This window comes from Vigna unguiculata, chromosome 3 (genome assembly GCF_004118075.2).
Source record: "Vigna unguiculata cultivar IT97K-499-35 chromosome 3, ASM411807v1, whole genome shotgun sequence".
NCBI lineage: Eukaryota > Viridiplantae > Streptophyta > Magnoliopsida > Fabales > Fabaceae > Vigna > Vigna unguiculata.
This window is the reverse complement of record NC_040281.1, coordinates 59,036,572-59,056,807: the sequence shown is the minus strand read 5'-3', so window position 1 is coordinate 59,056,807 and position 20,236 is coordinate 59,036,572. Positions and strand designations below refer to the sequence as shown.

The window sequence follows — 20,236 nt, the reverse complement described above, 5'->3', positions numbered from 1 at the left end:
TAATCTATACGGTCGATCGACCGATGGTCATACGTAAGGCGCTACACGAATCACCTATAAGACTGATCGACCGATGGATCTCCATGGGTTGATGCGTGATCGACCTGGGGACTGATCAACCGATTGTCCTTTACAAGTTAATGCGTGGTTCGTCTATAGGACCGATCGACCGATGGTTCTTTACGAGGTAACGAGCGCTTCATCTTGGGACCGATCGACCGATGGTCCCTTAAAGGCTAACGCGTGATTCATACTTAGGGCCGATCGACCGATGGTCCCTTAAAGGTTAACGCATGATTCATACGTAGAGCCGATCGACCGATGGTCCCTTGTGAGGAAACATGTGATTCATCTGCGGGACCGATCGACCGATGGATCCTTTTTGGGGTAGCGTGTGATTTGTTTGCGGGGCCGATCGACCGATGGTCTTGTTTTATATGCAGGTCCTCCCAGCCTTGTTCGATGGACCGGAGAACTGCGCATTGCCGATGGCCCGATGGGACATACAGTACAGATGGTTTTCATTTCATAGGATGAAACGACAATGCGATTATTATATCATAAAATAACAATTATTATATCTTTTCTCTTCTTTTAAACTAATCACATATACGTTTTTTTCATTACTCCATCAAAGAAAGGCTAACCGTATGTTAGAATATAAATTATATAATTTGGTTTTTCAACATTGTAGGCTAAGTTTTTTTTTTTCTTTTTTTACTAACTTTCTTGATAATGTTGACTTAACAAATTCCTCACCTGACAATCAATGTCAAAATTTTCTCATTCAACATTAAGAAAGTAATATTTACCGCTAGTAACATCGATTGAAAAACAACATTACAATTTATACATCTAGAAATAACCACAAAATAAATCAATTATAAACTAGTTGATATTTGTTGAAAAAAAAACCCTATTGATCTGAGTCGTGTAAACCTTGATTAACATTGAAAAAAACAACTTTAATTTACATTAGCGAAAAAAGTAATCTTCATATCTAGAAGAAAAATAAATGTTATGTATTAATTTTTTTTAATTAAATTGGTAAAATAAAAAATTATTATCAATATTGATTGAAAATAGTTTAATCATTGTTAAATAAGAAAACTCTCATCGAGAAAAAATTTCAACCAACATAGACCAATAAATAACACTGTAGTCGACATTGGTAAAAATACAAACTTAGTCTACCATTACAATAGAAAAAACTTTATAACATTGTTGATATTCAAAATAGAAACTATAGATCACATTGACTAAAAAAATAACAATAATCTACAATAACAAAAAGTTAACCTTTGACAATGTTCGTTAAAAATAGTTATAATAAATTTTCAAATAAGATCATATTAAATATTATCATAAACTTTGACATTTGAGTTAAGTTGGCACTTCAAAATTTATTTTTCATTAAATTTATTAAAAAAATAAAATAAACAGATAAAAGGCATGGAGAACCACACCAAACTCATAATAAAAATTATAGTTCGTCAAATATAAACAAAATATACCTATTTTGAAGAAAAAAAAATCTAAATAAATACATGAGAGTAAAACATTAAACCACTTATAATGTTCTCTATAAATGAAAGCTAAATTAGCTAATTTAACAACACAATGATTTCCTTCACAAAAAACATGTGAAACTTTGACTTGCATATACATACAAAAATACAAGCACTGACGTCATCTCGTTCTAAGATTCTAAGGAATCACTTATTAATCAAAAAAGTATGACAAACTAAAGAAGAATCACTTTCCAACCAAAGTCTCTAAAAGCCCTCCATTCAAACATGTTTCAAAGCATAAATAACCCATATAAACTCAACATAAATAAAAATTTATATCGCTACAAAAGTTGAAAAACTACTCACATATTCACTCCGACTTCCTCTAAAAATATCAATACATGAAGTCAAATTAGGACAATACCTAACTGCACCATCAATATTCACCTTAGATGAAACTTGTCATATTACATTCATAATTAAAACTACCCAAACCTCCCTAGTTTGAATATTGAAAAATTTTAACACCAACAAAATGAGACATAATAATAATAGAACAATGAAAGAGTAAATGAGAGAAAGATTCAACATTATTATCACACAAATAACACATGGAGAGTAAGACCACTCATTTTTTTTTCTTTTAACCTCCAAATCAATAGGTAAACAACCATACAACAACTTTTAAATAACCAAAGTTTTAGGTAGTGGCATCTCGTCCAACAAACTCAACCCTCTTAAATCCACAATTTTCATACCAAAAGAGTAAAACTTTTTTACAATTTTTTGAGAAAGCACATCATATCATTTATAGTCCAATTAGACACATCTTCATCCTCATTAACCATTAAAAAAAAAGATTACATAAACTAGTAACAAAAAAAAGAGAAAATTCCAGTGAATACATATCAACTATCATTCCAAAAATTACAATAAATTTTAAGTTAAAATAAATCTATGTAATCATGAATAAAACAATATATTAAATTAACTATGTTTTAACTTTAGCCAAATTGATATGGTTTCGGTTTCAGCTAACTCTAACATGTTTCAACCAAAATTGAAGTTACGAAACACAAAAGACTTAATATAATAATACAAGAAAAATATAAAAAAGAACAACCAAATAATATGAAAATTTAATTATTCTTTATTGGGTAAAATTTGAAATAACCAAATTATTTTTATTAATTTTTAGAATTTTACTTTTAAATGTTAATTTCTTTTAAAATCCAATAATCTAACAAATCTATTTTATCATAAAATTACGAATTTTGTATAGAGATATTTTGAATTTTCTATGGAGATACTTACTCCAACAACGTATTTTATGATAAACTATTTCAAATATTCAAGAAATATAATTACTTTAAAGATTTCTGATTAGTATCGCATTCCAAAAATAACACCGTCCATACGAATAGTATATCGTAGAAAAATGTTAGGATACCACACTCACCTTAAGAAACACCTGTTACGTCATTGGGATTCGGGATATCTTCAATTATATTTCCCTACTTATATCACTGATCTTTCTTACAATAGTATTTACGCATTGTCAATAAGGAAAATTTCGGAAAAGCTGTTATAGATTAATGCAAAGAAAGAATATTATATGAATCTATCATCAGTGTCAGAACTACACGATTGTTGAACACGTTTGCAGTTAACTTCGCTTCAAAAAATGCCGAAATTAAGAATAAATTGTTAAAAAAAATGGTAAACAGAAAGTCATTGAAGAAAGAGAGAGGGAGAGAGAGAGTAAGACAAATAGAAGAGGTTGAAATTGCAGAGACGCGTTTGTCTAAGAAAGAATTGGAAGGTTGCGAGTGATGAGATATATATAAAAAATTGTGGCGGTAGTGAAACAGAGAAGAAAGAGATAGCAATATCGAGTTGCAATGAGTACCGAAAAGATTCCTTCGGCAGCTTCTGTTTCTTCGTCTTCTTCTTCCACTACTTCCAGTAACTACGAGGTGAGCAAGGGATTCAATGGCCTCGACAAGGTTATTCTTCGCGATGCTCGTGGAAGCTCTGCCGAGGTTGTTTTCCTCCTACTTCTTTCATGCATCTCTATATTTTTCTCTGTTTCAGTAATGTCTGTAATTGTTTGTCTTCCTATGTGATTCGAAGCAGATACTGCTCGATCCGCTTCTCGATTTCACGATTTAGCTTGTATTCGTATTCACCTTTAGATTCTGAAGCTGTTTAGTTTTGTTAGCGTCGTTTTGGTTTTGCCACGTCGATTTTTGTCGCCATTGTCGGTTGGGGAGTGCTGATCTCGTTAGCTTTTACTGGATCGCCTGCTTCTGCTTCTTCGTCTTCTTCTTCCACTACTTCCAGTAACTACGAGGTGAGCAAGGGATTCAATGGCCTCGACAAGGTCATTCTTCGCGATGCTCGTGGAAGCTCTGCCGAGGTTGCTTTCCTCCTACTTCTTCCATGCATCTCTATATCTTCCTCTGTTCTGTTTCAGTAATGTCTTTAATTGTTTGTCTTCCTATGTGATTCGAAGCAGATACTACTTGATCCGCTTCTCGATTTCACTATTTAGCTTGGATTCGTATTCACCTTTAGATTCTGAAGCTTTTTAGTTTTGTTAGTTTTGGTTTTGCCACGTCGATTTTTGTCGCCATTGTCGGTTGGAGAGTGCTGATCTCGTTAGCTTTTACTGGATCGAGATTTGTTGTCAGCTGGAGAATTTGATTTGGAAAGACTATTCCTAAGCAGTTTGATTTACCTTGTAGGGTAATTTCCGGTTAAATGTAGTCTTCGAGAAGAGGGACTGCGTTTGGTGTTTGACTTTACTGCTTTTGCATCGGTTTTGAAGTAGCAAATCGCTTGTGCAGTTTGTGGTGGAGTTGGCTCTGATTAGGTTTCATTTCTGGGTTTGTGATTTTCAGGTGTACTTGTACGGTGGTCAAGTGACTTCTTGGAAGAATGACCAAGCCGAGGAATTGCTTTTTCTCAGCAGCAAGGTACAATGTGAAACATAATCGAATTAAGTTCTCAGTGTTTCTCAGTTGGGTGACGACCGGGGAAACCTGATTAACTTCAGACCTTAATGAGGTTGTCAATATCAGTTCCCTCTGAAAACATTCATATGTTAAATGCTAGATTTAACTGAACAATTCCATGGAAAGAAAATGGTTTAACTGAAGTATATTTTTCAATCTTAATGAGCCAGCTGTTTTGAGAATTTTTTTTGAAAAGTGACACATTTTTATTTTGGAATCACTTATTAATTTAATACTTATTCATTCTTGGTTTATATGTTGGAGTGGATCTACTACCTAAAGGATTTGTGTTCCTAGGTTGGCTTGAAATTCATATTTCCTGCTTTGTATTTTGCTTACAATTTCAAATAAATGTTTGAGTTCTTCTTATTAGTCTTCGCTCAATAGCAGTTAGTCTTTGCCGCTCAAAAGGGAGATTCTTTCTCTGGGATAACTGGAGTTAGTGAAAATTATTTTAATATGCTCTAATCAATGTAATTATACTTTTTGAAAATTTTAAACTCCAGTTAGGAGAGCTCTGATTCGTCTTGGTTTATTAACACCGTGCACTTTTGCAGGCTATATTTAAGCCTCCAAAGGCAATTCGTGGAGGGATTCCATTATGTTTTCCTCAAGTATGTACTTCTAATGTTAATATTTCTGTTTTCAATAGTTGCTTTCATTGTGATAATATTGCTCTGGAAGGAAAATAGGTAGAAATTGGAGAAGGAAGTGGAGAGGAAAGCATATGGTCATAAACAAAAGCTCTAGCCTTCATTAAATTAGAATTTTGTGAAGATGAACCTTATATTATATTTCTGTTAGAGCAATACAAGCCTAGTATCATAACTCATGAACTTTCATTTCCAATTGAAGAATAAAATTATGCAAGGCCGTACAAAACTGAATACTAGATTATGAAAAACTCTGATATTAGTCATAACCCAAAGTGACCATGATGTTGGACACCTAAAGTGTTACAAGTTCATATATTGGGGTAAGGATGTCAAATCAAAGATAACATGAGGAGGGGGTACTTTTAATGATGATTATTTGCCCCAGCTGTATGATGTGGTTTTGAATTTGATGAGTTTTAGGACATATTCAAGCAGGTATTCCAACTAAACAATTTTCTTGTGATAGGATAATTTTTTAAAGCTGATTGCCAAGAAAAGTTGATCACGGCAAAGTGGAACTAAAATAAACCAAAAACATAGTAGAGTTTGAGATGGCAAAGGGAAGAAACCTAATCAGCCTTACATTTGATTGCATTGCACTACTAAGAAGAGATAAATTTTTAGCCATAACATAAAATCCATGTCTTTTTTTATATATGGATACTAGACACTGCAATTAAGGCCCAAACTAAATTACTTGTCTCTAAATAGACAGCAGGACAAAACAACATACAGAAGTATACCCCATGCAGCAAAATAGTTTTGGTCTTGGACTGTTGGCATCAGTGGCATAATTAAAGGTGATCCCAAAACGAGGAGATTCTTTGTTTGAGGCTTGTAGATTTACTGCCCTCAATCACACAGAATATACAGTCAGAGATACTAATGAGAATAAGAAAATTATAAGTTGTTTTGAATGTCATTGCAATTTCTGAATTCCTCCTTCCCAAATGTTACTCTAATCAGATCCCAGGTTACTTATACAAGTATACTAACTCTCTATTTGTAGTTTTCAAACCTTGGTCCTCTTGACTCACATGGATTTGCTAGAAACCGGTTCTGGACCATTGATCACAATCCTCCACCTTTTCCATCAAATACTTTGAGCAAAGCCTTTGTAGATTTGATTCTTAAACCCTCCGAGGACGATATGAAGATTTGGCCTCACAGGTATGTGTAGTAACTCTCAAAGCTTTTAGCCTCTATTTAGGGAACATTACTACTTGTTATTTAATTGCTTGAATTGTTCATATTATATTTCTTTCTAATATCATATACTGTTCCTTGTGCATTAGTTTCGAGTTTCGTCTTAGAGTAGCTCTTGGACCTGGAGGAGAGCTAATGTTGACATCTCGGATCAGGAACACTAACAATGATGGGAAGCCATTTTCATTCACATTTGCTTATCATACATATTTCTCTGTGTCAGACATAAGGCAAGTGCTTGAAAATTGAAACATGTTTTATCTCACACTTCAATGTGAAATTTTGTATTATTGTGCATATCTTTAGTTATAAGTTGACTCTTATCAAATTTAGCTTGTAACTTTTGGATTTGGTTGAGTACCTATTCAAGATCAACACATTTAACAAATGAGTAGGACTGTGCAGTCTTATTGTATGGATATAAGCTTGTTTTCCTGACTCAATTTGTGAAATCTATTGCTTGTTATGATTTGCAAATTGTTTTTCATCTGTTTTAGAATATGGAGTTGGCTTTTGGACTTATAAAGTCAATTGTGGATTTTTTGTATTTTATATCTAAAGGTGCAAAGTGAGGATTCAAATTTTCCTACTCTTCCAACAGAAATAGAATTAACTGCAATCGTATTTTCTTGAGTGAAAATGGCATGCAGATTCTGTTACATTATCCACATACATTTTTAGATGCATGTCAATAGATAAAATGTTCCTTTGATAAAATATTCAGGTTTTGGTTAAATTAATATTTTTTTGTTTTATTTTCTTCATTTTATGTACTGATTTAACTCTTTTATTTTTATATTTTGGCTTAGTTCAGTTCTTATTTATTATTTTATTTTTTCGTTGGGGATATAGTTTTAGGCTGCAGTTTTAATTGCATTTAACTAGTTTGTTTTCTTGTATTCAGTGAAGTGCGGGTAGAGGGGTTAGAGACATTGGATTATCTTGACAACTTGCAGAAAAGGAAACGCTTTACTGAACAAGGGGATGCTTTGACATTTGAATCAGAAGTAAGATCATTTACCCTTTCAACTGTGCTTTAGAACACACGTCGTAATTACAGTAACTATGCAGTAAGCAATGAAATATGTCAGTTTCTGTGAAATGGAGCCTGTTTAAATAGACTATCAGACCAATTTAATAGATCTTGAATTTTTTTTTCTTGTGACTCATTTCAAGTAAGGCGTAATGTAATAAGCACCAATGCCAAAAGAACATTTTCCATTTGATTGTTGCTTTTTCTGTGTGTGTGGATGAAGAGGCAGTTGCCAGTATCTAACATTTTGGAAGTTGTATACTATTCTTTATTGACAAACTATTGAACAGTTGCTTCCCACTTTTTCTCTTTTTTTACCTTTCCTGTAGCAGGGGTGGGTGGCAACTGCTAACATGTGTATCCATTTTCGTATATTGGTGTAGATTTGACTACTGCACTTAGCCTTACAGGAAACATATCTGCACCAGAAATATAATAAAAAGGAAACATCCACGTAGTTTTGTAATCGTTGTTCCCAATTTGTAGTGATACGTGACAACAGCCTGATGTATGTTACCTATCCTGATGTACTGACTTTCACATGCTTTGATTTGAAACTGACACTTCACCCTTTCTTTGTATTATAGGTTGACAGGATATATCTCAGCACTCCTACAAAGATTGCAATTCTTGATCATGAGAAGAAGAGAACATTTGTATTACGTAAAGATGGTCTTCCTGATTCTGGTGATCATTATCAAACTCATCATCTTGTTTACTTGATGTTACATTGATGAAGTTTACTGGTGGCAGTGGGACTATATTATTCAAAGCTACTTAACTTAAGAATAAAAAATTGTTCTTTGTAATTTAAGAATGCAATGAAATAGGGTTAAAAACCAATTTTCTCACCTGTCTTAATTTTAATGTCTTAATTCTTCCTTTTAAATAAACCTTTTTCTTACGGGTATAGTAACATTCCATTCCCTATATAAGAAACCTTCCGTAGTTGGTATATTAATGTGCGTGTTGCTTTTGAATTGAACTAGAATCATTTTCAATGTCCTTTGGTATAAAAATGTTGCTTTCTTCTCATTTATCTATGCAGTGGTGTGGAATCCTTGGGATAAGAAAGCAAAGTCTATGTCTGATTTCGGTGATGATGAGTATAAGCATATGCTTTGTGTAGAGGCTGCTGCTATTGAAAAGCCTATTACTTTGAAACCTGGCGAGGAATGGAAGGGAAGACTCGAACTTTCAACTGTTCCTTCTAGTTATCGTAGTGGACAGCTTGATCCCCGAAAAGTTATTCATGGAAGCTGAAAGGTCATTATTGCGTTTTATGTCCTGCACAGGTAATAAAATGTACGTGGACATATCTGACTTTCCATTGTCTATATTATCCTACAAAATGAATCTCATAATCACTTGTTACATTCTTCTCCTCTACCTTAGAACTCTGAATATATTAGAAAGTAGAAAGGGCCGCACAGCACTGTGCTGCGTGCATGGCTTCTACCAGGGTTTGAGGAGAAACAATTCTGCATTTTTTTCATGTGAAATTATTCTTTCTATCCCTTTTTTTTGGAACCATGAAACTACGGAGGTTTAAGAAATAAAATTTTATAGCTCATGTATTCTTATTTATGTTAGGAATTGATTAGTTATCTGTACATGATGGTGTCATAATTCTTCACCTTAATGAATCAAATTCGGCTTTCATATAGACCAAATTTTTTCCTGTGGTTGAAAATCGAGATTGATCAGATATAGATTAGCCTACTATTAGTTATTGTTTTTGTCAGTTTGCTTTGGTTTCATACATGTAACATGTTGATCCAGTACAATGTTTCACTGACTATTTAGAAAACACATCTGCAGGTAACTTATTGCCACAGCGATGAACGACGAAAGGAAAGTTTCTCCGAGCAATTTTTCCCCTTCTTGTTGGAAGAATGAACTCTCCTGTATAGAGTTATGTTAAATAATATTTCCCTGTTTAACGGAAGACTAGTTCTGTCATAAGTAGAGAGTCCATAGTTTATCGAAAATAAAAATTCCAACCCCCAATTTAATGGATTTTCATGTTGGGTTGAATGGCCCAGACCAGAGAAATTACTTTTAACGGGGTCATTTTACGACGCTACAAGTTGAACTGTATGTCATACATTGCCGCAATCTACATATTCAAGTAATAAAGTAAGATGTTCATTAAATATAGAATTGTTTTTTTAATTATGTAATATATCATATCAACTTGTTTTTATGTGCTTGCAACTTGTAGCAATGTAAACATATGCTATCATGTATAATTATATAGGTTTGAGAACTGTGCTTCCGTTTAGTTATGTGAAATATGTATAGCTTATTGTGTCAAACGTCATATTTTGCTGCTCTCTTTTTTTCAGATTTCTGGTATTGATGTATTTTGCCAGCTCTGACCATTCATTTTTGTTGATGGAGAGATTAGTTGATGTATCTGATAAAATAGACTGGATTGCAGTCAACGATCAAAACACGAATTATGCTTTTTGGGCATCAACTTGTTTCAAAGCAAAATTTAATGGTAGACGTATATAAAACAGTATCGATCAAAAGTGATATTTTTCTTTTTTTTATCAATAAATGTTACTTGTCAGCTTTTTACTATTCCATACCAATTTTTATGAAAACAAAAATTCATATCAATACGATGGAAATTAAATTTTTGTATCATTTTTATTGAGTAACGGATATATATTTATATTTAATTTCTTATTATTTTAATATTAATTAATTAATTTTTATAAATTATGGTAGAGAAAATATAACATTATAAAAAATTTAATATTAAAGATAATTTATTTTTATTAAATATTTAGAAAAAAAATTATAATTATATATAAATACTAAATAAAATTTTATGAAAACCAAAGCATTTATTAAATTTGTAAATATTGATGAAATTTAGTTAATAAAATTTAAAAATACTAACAAAAATACAGGTGCAACGCTTGTGTGTCGGCATTTTCTTAATTTTCATAAAAATTTGAGTTAAGATGAATAAAAATTATATAACTAATTTTAAATTAGTTGTTAAATGTAAAATTTAAAAAAGAATTTTTTTTTTGAAAATAACGGTTAAAAACGAAAAAAGTTTTAAAATAACGGTTAGGAATAAATTATTTATAAAATAATTAATTTTAAAAATAGTAATTATTGATAAATTAGAATATCGAAATGTGGACACATAAGAGGATATCATCTTTATATATTGTTAAAGATTTTTAACAAATATAAAAAGAAAATAAATATTCAAATTAAATTATATTTGAAATGTTTGTTTATAATACACACTTGACCAAAATCACACAAAGAACAAAAATTAAACTAATAATAATATAATTTTAACATAAATTGTGTCTTTTGAGCTTTAATATATGTTAGATGATGATAAAAAAAATTATGGTAATTACAATAATTTTTATATTATAGTAAATAAAATTTATTTACACAATTATAGTGACAAAATTATAGAATGATAATGAATTATAAAAAAAACAACTACATAAAATATATCAAAATAGTATTCTATATGATAAAAATATACAATAAATAAAAATATTAAAAAATAATCAAATGTGTGTCTTAAAAATAATTTCAAAGACTATTGAAATTGCACAAAGAAAAATAAATGTATAATTCAAGATATGATAAGATGAGAAATACTTTAAAAATGTATGACAATTTTTTCAAATATAAACCTAGTATATTGTTGAGAGATAATAAAAATTGTTTTAGCGAAACAAATATTAACAATAATAGAGTAAATAAGATACTTTTTTTTGTATTACCTATTAAATGAAAGGTTTACACTATTGAACACTTAAATTGAGGGGGTTAAACATTGTCATGTGAAAGGAAAATATACAATAAATAAAAATATTAAAAAAAGAGTAGAAATATTCAAATGTGAGACATAACAAATATTTAATTGAAATACATCATTTGAACATAATTGTATAAAGGTTATTATATGATGAAAAATATCTTGGAGATGCAAATGAATTTCATGATAAACCAAACAATCAGAAGAAATAAAAAGGTTTAAATAGAAAGTGTGTAGTGTGTGTGTGTGTATATATATATATATATATATATATATATATATATATATATATATATATATATATTTATTTATTTATTTATTTATTTAATTGACCATGAATATTTTAATAATTTAAACAGTGACAGGATATGGCGATAATGAATATTATGGCGGGTATGGAGATAGGGGTAGGGCAAATATGTACGTTTTTTATGGATACACTCCATGTCCATTACCTGGCTCATATTCACCTAAAGGCCTAAAAGGCTGATAAGTAGAAGTATGATGAGAAAGATTCAAGAAAGCTTACATCAAGATGACAATAATCCTCAAAGGCTTCAAATGTTTTTCTCATGGGCTAAAGAGGACATCAAAATATGATGGATTTCATGTAAAAACATTAGCATAGTCTTTTATTTTGGGCCACATGTTAGGCCTTGTTTTCTAGTAATAATTTGGCCAAGAACATTAATGATTAGCTTCCAACACACACACACACACACACACACACACACACACACACACACACACACACACACACACACACACACACACACACACACACACACACACACACACACACACACACACACACACACACACACACACACACACACACACACACACACACACACACACACACACACACACACACACACACACACACACACACACACACACACACACACACACACACACACACACCACACACACACACACACACACACACACACACACACACACACACACACACACACACACACACACACACACACACACACACACACACACACACACACACACACACACACACACACACACACACACACACACACACACACACACACACAGAGAATACACACACACACACACACACACACACACACACACACACACACACACACACACACACACACACACACACACACACACACACACACACACACACACACACACACACACACACACACACACACACACACACACACACACACACACACACACACACACAGAGAGAGATATATATATATATATATATATATATATATATATATATATATATAACCATTGTTAAAAGTGGTTTCTTAGTGCTAATTTTTTTCTGTGAAGGAGTAATAGATATTTAAAGAGTATTAATTTTAATTTATTCTCTCACTTCATTTTTTTCTTTTAGTTTTAATTTTATTTTCGCTTCTATGTTCTCTCTGTTTAAAATTCCTTTTTAACAGTTTTTTAAATTATGTGTATAACTAATCTTTAATAAAAAAATATATAGTAATTAATTTTTTATTATCATAGAAAATTAAATTTAATACCAAATTGTTTAAATAAAGTATTCAATGTGTAAAATTTTAAATAAATGTTCAAAATAAACTCCACTTAAGGAAAACATCGAATTTAAATATTCATTATTATTATTCTTGGTTTTCCATCAAAATTAAAACCTCTTCCAATTCACTATTTATTTTTAAATCGTCAAATCAAACACGATTTCTTTAAGCAGGGGAATCCATATATTTAATTATTTAAGATTGTTTAATTTTTTTTATTAAATATCAATTATATTTCATTTGAAACACAGTAAAAGCATTATTAGGAAGTGACAATGATAGGAAAGAAAAATTTGTCTATATAATTAATTTTATTCGCTTGTTTTTATTTATTTATTAGAATTGTATAGTTATAACAAGATATTTTTATGTTTGTCTTGAAGATTTTATTCACTTTTTTTTTTCTTTTTCTTCTACTTTTTACTATTTTTTGTCGGATAATATATAATTCTTAATTTAAATAGATCTAAATCTAATTAAGATTGATTATTTTTCCTATTGATGGAACTCAAATTATATTATCATAAGTTTACTAATTTAAAGGAATAATTATTTTCTTCTAAAGATATATGATGTTTTTAGTCATATAGTTCATAAGAATTTTTTAATCAGTAGTTAGAGCTGTCAAAATGGGTTAGAATCCGCGAGCCAGCCCAGTTCACAACGGATTCGGGTCGGGTTGGGTTGAAATTTTTTTACAAATTTCAATATGGGTTGATTTTTGACCCGGCTCATTTAGAACTCAGCTCATCCGAGTTGAACCCGTGGTGAGCCGAGTTGGCTCACCAACCCGCAGATAAAAGGGTCACACAAGTGTTTTTATTTTTTTTATTAAGTTGGGCTTTACATTTGGGTCATGTTAGGTTGTTTTTTTATCCAAAACATAAATAATTTGTATTTTTTTTATTTTTGTTTGTATTTGGATTGTATTAAAGTTTATTTAGATTTTAATTACAATTACAATTGTTTTGACTAAAAAAAATAAAAAAATAATTTTTCTTTAATTAAGTGAACCTGTAAGCCAACCCGTTTAACCCGTCAACCTGTGCCGGGTTCGAATTTTTTTGGCTCGCTAAAAAGTGAGTCGGGTTGGGTTGGCTCACTAAATCATCAACCCATGATGGGTGAATCGAGTCGGGCTTGAATTACCTGTTTTGACAACTCTAACTGTGGTCTCTCCTTTTTCACGAAAAAGTTAATGAAAAAAAAAGACTAAACGTGGAATAAAAAAAAAAAGAATAAAATAATATAAAATGTTAAATTAGTGCTATGTTTTGGTAGATATTACTGAATTCATCTCATTTTTTACGGAAAATATTAACTGGATATAAACGTGGATATAAATAATATCCAAAGTTTTCAATTATGTATAGAATGAGAACATAAATATAGATATTCGTTTTGTCACGGTCTATGATATAAATCATTAAAATATCTCTAATTTATTAAATAATCTAATTAATATATATATATATATATATATATATATATATATATATATATATATATTAATTAGATTATGTATATAAACTTAAATATACTATGTTTATATGTTTATATGTATATGTGCATTAACTTTTATATATATATATATATATATATATATATATATATATATATATATATATATATATATAATAATAATTATATAAAAAATAAAAGATAATAAGCATATACCTATAAACATAATATATTTAAGCATATAATATAATATAATATAATATTTTATTTTATTTTATATATATATATATATATATATATATATATATATATATATATATATAAAACCTACTTTTTATTTTTTAATTTTTGGTTATACAATTTTTAACTCTCTCAATAGTTTGACATGTTCTTTAAGGTAATTTTTTCTTTCTTTTTTTATATTTTTTTCTTTTATATGCGGTTATGTTCAAATAGGTGTTCTTCAATTTCATTCTATCAAATAATTTTTAGGTCACATATATGATTATCGTTATTCCTTATAATATATATTTTTTATATGAATGTTTGACTCCTAATTTGTAGCTCTTCTTTTTGTTACATTAGTTATGCATTTTTTTTTTGCTCTTTCTCATTTGTTTGGCTTGCTTGTTCTTTAAGGTTTAATCAGATCTTCAAGGTACTTTTTCTTTTTATCACAATCTTAATTATACTTTTTTTCTTTGGTGTTATGTTCAAATGGATATTCTCAATCTCCTCCAATCAAATTTGGGTAACACATCTAATTATATTTACTCCTTTATTATATTTTTATGTATTGTTTTATTAGAATGTTTGACTCTTAATTTTAAGTGTTCAATTGCATAAACCCTCGATTGAATTCAAGATTAAAAGATGAATAATCATTGTTTAAATTTGAATTATTATTAATTTAATTGTGTTATATATATATATAAATATAAACATAATATACTTCTTGTTTTCTCAATTCTTGGTATGCACTTTTTTTTACTCTCTCAATAGTTTGGCTTGTTCTTTAAGATTTAATCTTTAAGGTAATTTTTCTTCCTCTTCTTACACATTTTTTTTCTTTTATACGTAGTTATGTTCAAATAGGTGTTCTTCAATTTCATTTTATCAAATAATTTTATACGTGGTTATGCACTTTTTTTACTCTTTCAATAGTTTGGCTTGTTCTTCAAGATTTAATCTTTAAGGTAATTTTTCTTCTCTTACACATTTTTTTTTCTTTTATACGTGATTATGTTCAAATAGGTGTTCCTCAATTTCATTTTATCAAATAATTTTTAGGTCACACATTTGATTATTTTTACTCTTTATAATATATTTTTTTATGAGAATGTTTGACTCTTAATTTGTAACTCTTTTTTTTGTTACCTTAGTTATACACTTTTTCTTGCTCTCTCTCATTTGTTTGGCTTGCTTGTTCTTTTAAGGTTTAATATCTTCAAGGTACTTTTTCTTTTATCGCAAACTTAATTATACTTTTTTTTCTTTTGTGTTATGTTCAAATGGATATTGTCAATCTCCTCCAATCAAATTTGGGTCACACATTTAATTATCTTTACTCATTTATGATATTTTTATGTATTGTTTCATTAGAATGTTTGACTCTCAAATTTAAGTGATCAATTACATATATCCTCAATTGAAATCAAGATTAAAAGATGAAGAATCTATGTTTAAATTTGAAATATTATTAATTTAATTGTGTTATTTGTGCTATTTTATTCAAGTAGTATATTATAAGTTTTTTTTTATGTGTTACCTATGTTAATTTATAGAGAAAATGAGTACAAGATATCAATATTTACAAGTACCAAGTCCACCATAGTGTTCACCACAACTAACTCCCTTTCAAAGTTCCAATACTGCAAGCAAATCTCCATTGAATCCACTACACAAACACCTTCAGAAGTATATAATGAAATATATTCAACAACACAAGCAAAGCCTAAGAAAGGGAAGTCAAAAAGTATTGTGGCAACACTTTGAAAAGATAAAGGTTGATGGAAAATACAAAGTTAAATGTAACTATTGCAAGAAACTGCTTGGAGGAGAAATAAGGAATGGAACAAAGCACTTGCACTACCATCAAGACATATGTATTCAAAATATTGTTTTAACAAGAGAAAAAAGGGGACAAAAAAAGCTTTTTTCTAAGATTACAAGTGGCAAAAAAGAGTTGGTTTGTGGAGCTTATAATGAAGAAAATGCCAAAAGGGACACTTTTCTTCATTATACTCTCGTTGCATTTTCTTCATTATAAGCTCTAAAAGCCAACTCCTTTTTGGCACTGGTAATCTTAGAAAAATGCGTTTTTTTGTCCCTCTTTTCCCCTTGTTAAAACAATATTTTAAATATATATGTCTAGATGCTGGTGCAAGTGCTTTGTTCCATTATTTGTTTCTTCTCCAAGTTGTTTCTTGCAATAGTTACATTTAGCTTTCTATTTTTCATCAACTTTTATCTTTTCAAAGTGTTGTCACACAACACTTTTCAACTCCCCTTTCTTAGGCTCTGCTTGTGTTGTTGAATGTATTTCATCATGTACTTCTGAAGGTGTTTGCATAGATGGGTTTAATGGAGATTGGCTTGTATTATTGGAACTTTGAAAGGGAGTTGGTTGTTGTGAACATTGTTGTGGACTTGGTACTTGTAGATCTTGATCTCCTGTGCTCATTTTCTTTGTAAATTAACATAGGTAACACATAAAAAAAAGAGTCTGCTTTCTCTGCTGAGTTTTTTTGTGATGTCTTTACTGAACATTAAAAACACATTGTTTTGGTACTTAAGGATAATTTTAATATATTTTAAAACTTCAAAATTAGTGGTCATCAATGTATTTTGAAAGCACAACAGATGAACAATAGAGAAGAATCTAAACTAAAAAAAAAAACTTATAATATATCACTTGAACAAAATAGCACAAATAACACAATTAAATTAATAATAATTCAAATTTAAACATAGATTCTTCATCTTTTGATCTTGAATTCAATTAAGGGTTTATGTAATTGGACACTTAAAATTGAGAGTCAAACATTCTCATGAAAAAAAAATAAACAATAAATAAAAATATCATATAGGAGTAAAGATAATTAAATGTGTGCCCAAATTTGATTCAATGAAATTGAGAATATCCATTTGAACATAACACAGAAAAAAATGTATAATTAAGATCGTGATAAAAGGAAAAATATCTTGAAAATATAATTAAACCTTAAAGAACAAGCAAACCAAACAATTGAGAGTGAGCAAAAAGAAGTGTATTAACTAACGTAACAAAAAGAAGAATTACAAATTAAGAGTCAAACATTCTCATGAAAAGATATATTATAAGGACTAGAAACAATCAAATGTGTGACCTAAAAATTATTTGATAAAATGAAATTGAGAAACACCTATATGAACATAATCACGTATAAAGATAAAATTGTGTAATAAAAGGAAGAAAATTTTACCTTAGAAGTTAAATCTTGAAGAACAAGTCAAACAATTAAGATAGTAAGAAAAAGTGTATAACCAAAAATTGAGAAAATAAGAAATAGATTTTATATATATATATATATATATATATATATATATATATATATATATATATATATATATATATATATATATGGCGTTGGTCCTAGGGTGACATCCTTCTGGATTCTTGCAATGACCTCGACTATGTGGAGACGTGATTTCTGACGTGAATTTTCGCCCAATTCCTTGGCCTATTGAATACCTCAATTTATTGTAGATCTTTTCCATCCGGGAGGGCACACACACAAATAAATCTAACAAAATTTGATTAAAAGGACTAAATCCACATATTTCGAAAGAAGAAGGACTAAATTTGTTAAAAATTTCAAAATGGACTAATTCTAAAATTTACTAAAGTTAAAGAACCAAAAACATATTTAACCACATATATATATATATATATATATATATATATATATATAAATTCTTGTACCTAATTGAGAAAATTTAGATATTATTTATACTCGATCAACGTAGGATTCTCTATAAAAAAATATGACTGATTCAGATAATATTCATAAGTACAGATTTAGAAAATATCTATAAAAATGAATTTATTTATTGTCTATTTACAAAACAAGATATAAAATTCTGCATACATATTATCTCACATATAATTAAAGATGTCATGCTCGGAACTTTCTTCCTTCCATATTAAAATTATTTTTTAAGTCAAAGATAAAATTCAAAATTTTAGAAAAGAGAAGTTATCGTGAGCTTGTGTTAGCTTAAAATGGTTTGGGCTATAAAAGTTTTTTTTTTTTTATGAGTTATTAGTTCATGAAATACTCATCGAAATTTTCGATATCTCTGTGAAAGAGTAACAATGTCAAAGTCCAGTGTATTACTCTGCTGCAGCTGTGCCATTGCCATAATATATATTTACTGTTGCCATGCGCTGTTCATGCATGTTCCTCCTTATATATTCAACTGTTTTCACTTATTTTATAACAAGATATTATTAAATTTTATAAGTTACTTTTTTATTTTATAAATAATCATTTTATTATAGATAGCTATTGTAATTTTAAAAAAATTAAATTTAAAAATATTGTTAAATTAAAAAAAGAATACTTAAAAGGTAAATAATTTAACAAAATTATTATTTAAAAGATAAAATAATAGTTGTTTAAAACATAAAAATAAAAAACAAAAATATGTACACTTATTATACCATACCATTCTTATACAAACAAGTATATAAAATAAGTATATTTTTCTTGATCATCAGTAATATAGGTCTAACTTTATTTTCATCGAAAAGATAGAGGATGAATCTAACGAGGTAGGAGTCGAGGTCGCCCACTAAAATAAAAGTTTACCACTGACATACATGGTAAAGAAAATCTAAAATATATATGGTAAAAGAAAATCTAAAATTTTTTGTACAAGTAGTATAATAATTAATATCTTATCATTGATGGAGATAATTTGACCATGGGCTGATAAAAAAAAAAAATATTGACATGGACACCATGTCAATTAGACAAACTATGCCTAATAAGGTAAAGGGGTTGTAAGAAAATTTTTTCCTAGTTATTTAATAATTTTGTTTTATTATGCGATAAATATTTTTAGTATATTTTCATTCTATTATGTCACAATAAAATAAATTTAACGTCATTGTAATAATTATTTTGTAGATCTTTATTGTATCTAGATTATTATCTTATTGCTATTAACTTTTTAATATAATTAATTTTTCTAGATCATAATTTTTTTGTAATTTATACTTTTTCAACTTAATTTCTATAAAATAATTGGGTTTTCAAAAAAAATTATTAGAAAAATTGTAAGATGAGATTTATAACTTTTGACATTTAAATCATAAAAGTGAAAAACTTTGTACGACAAAGAATTAATTAAATACCTGTAACTTTTGACAATAAGAATTATGCTCTAATTTTGTTTTGAACGTTAACTGTGATGAAAATAATCAATAAAAATGTAATCAATCAGAAATAATAATCTATAACTTACTGCTTAAAAATCATAGAATTTTTTTTTTTACCCTTTTCACATAAATTTGTCTTAAAAATAGTTCTTGCTACTCTCTGACAATAACAGATGAAACTCAATATTGAATTAGTAACAATTTTACTTTCTTCGACACGTAACAGTAATAATAATAATAATCTAGCTGGTACCAGTACTTACTAATACCAAGTATTTAAATTAGTTCAAATGAAGATGCCATATTATAAAAACAATAAATTAAATTCTACTTGACGAAACAACTCAAATCTCTTAAAGTCGTCTCTTAAGTGGTCAAAATCGAGGTGCATTTTGGGCCTTGCAAAACTTGACTTAGAAAACAAAAATGGTTTTATTTGCTATTTTTTTACTTGTTGGTGTTTTTAAAAGAGAGATTCAGGCGTTGATATAGGAAACTATTCTCAAGAAACATGTATGTAATATGATACTAGCGTGGAAGAAAGAAATATGAAAAAAAGTACATGCTAA

The 20,236-nt window shown here is 29.0% G+C and overlaps 1 protein-coding gene across 4 annotated transcripts; it reads left to right on the top strand.

The window, feature by feature from the left end:
• The first annotated feature begins 3,078 nt into the window (after positions 1-3,078).
• LOC114177416 (putative glucose-6-phosphate 1-epimerase) lies at positions 3,079-9,629 on the top strand. Of its 4 annotated transcripts, none has more exons than XM_028062746.1 (10): positions 3,079-3,553; positions 3,733-3,930; positions 4,415-4,489; positions 5,086-5,142; positions 6,194-6,354; positions 6,480-6,620; positions 7,295-7,397; positions 8,011-8,110; positions 8,472-8,728; positions 9,245-9,626. In XM_028062746.1, the coding sequence occupies exons 1-9, from the start codon at positions 3,413-3,415 to the stop codon at positions 8,684-8,686; spliced, it is 1,191 nt and encodes a 396-aa protein (XP_027918547.1). In that variant the 5' UTR covers positions 3,079-3,412; the 3' UTR covers positions 8,687-8,728; positions 9,245-9,626. The 4 variants fall into 4 exon arrangements, with proteins under 4 accessions (XP_027918547.1, XP_027918549.1, XP_027918546.1 ...); XM_028062748.1 differs by having other exon boundaries at positions 3,080-3,487; positions 8,472-8,718; positions 9,245-9,629; XM_028062745.1 differs by having other exon boundaries at positions 3,081-3,553; positions 8,472-8,718; positions 9,245-9,629.
• Positions 9,630-20,236: the final 10,607 nt, after the last annotated feature.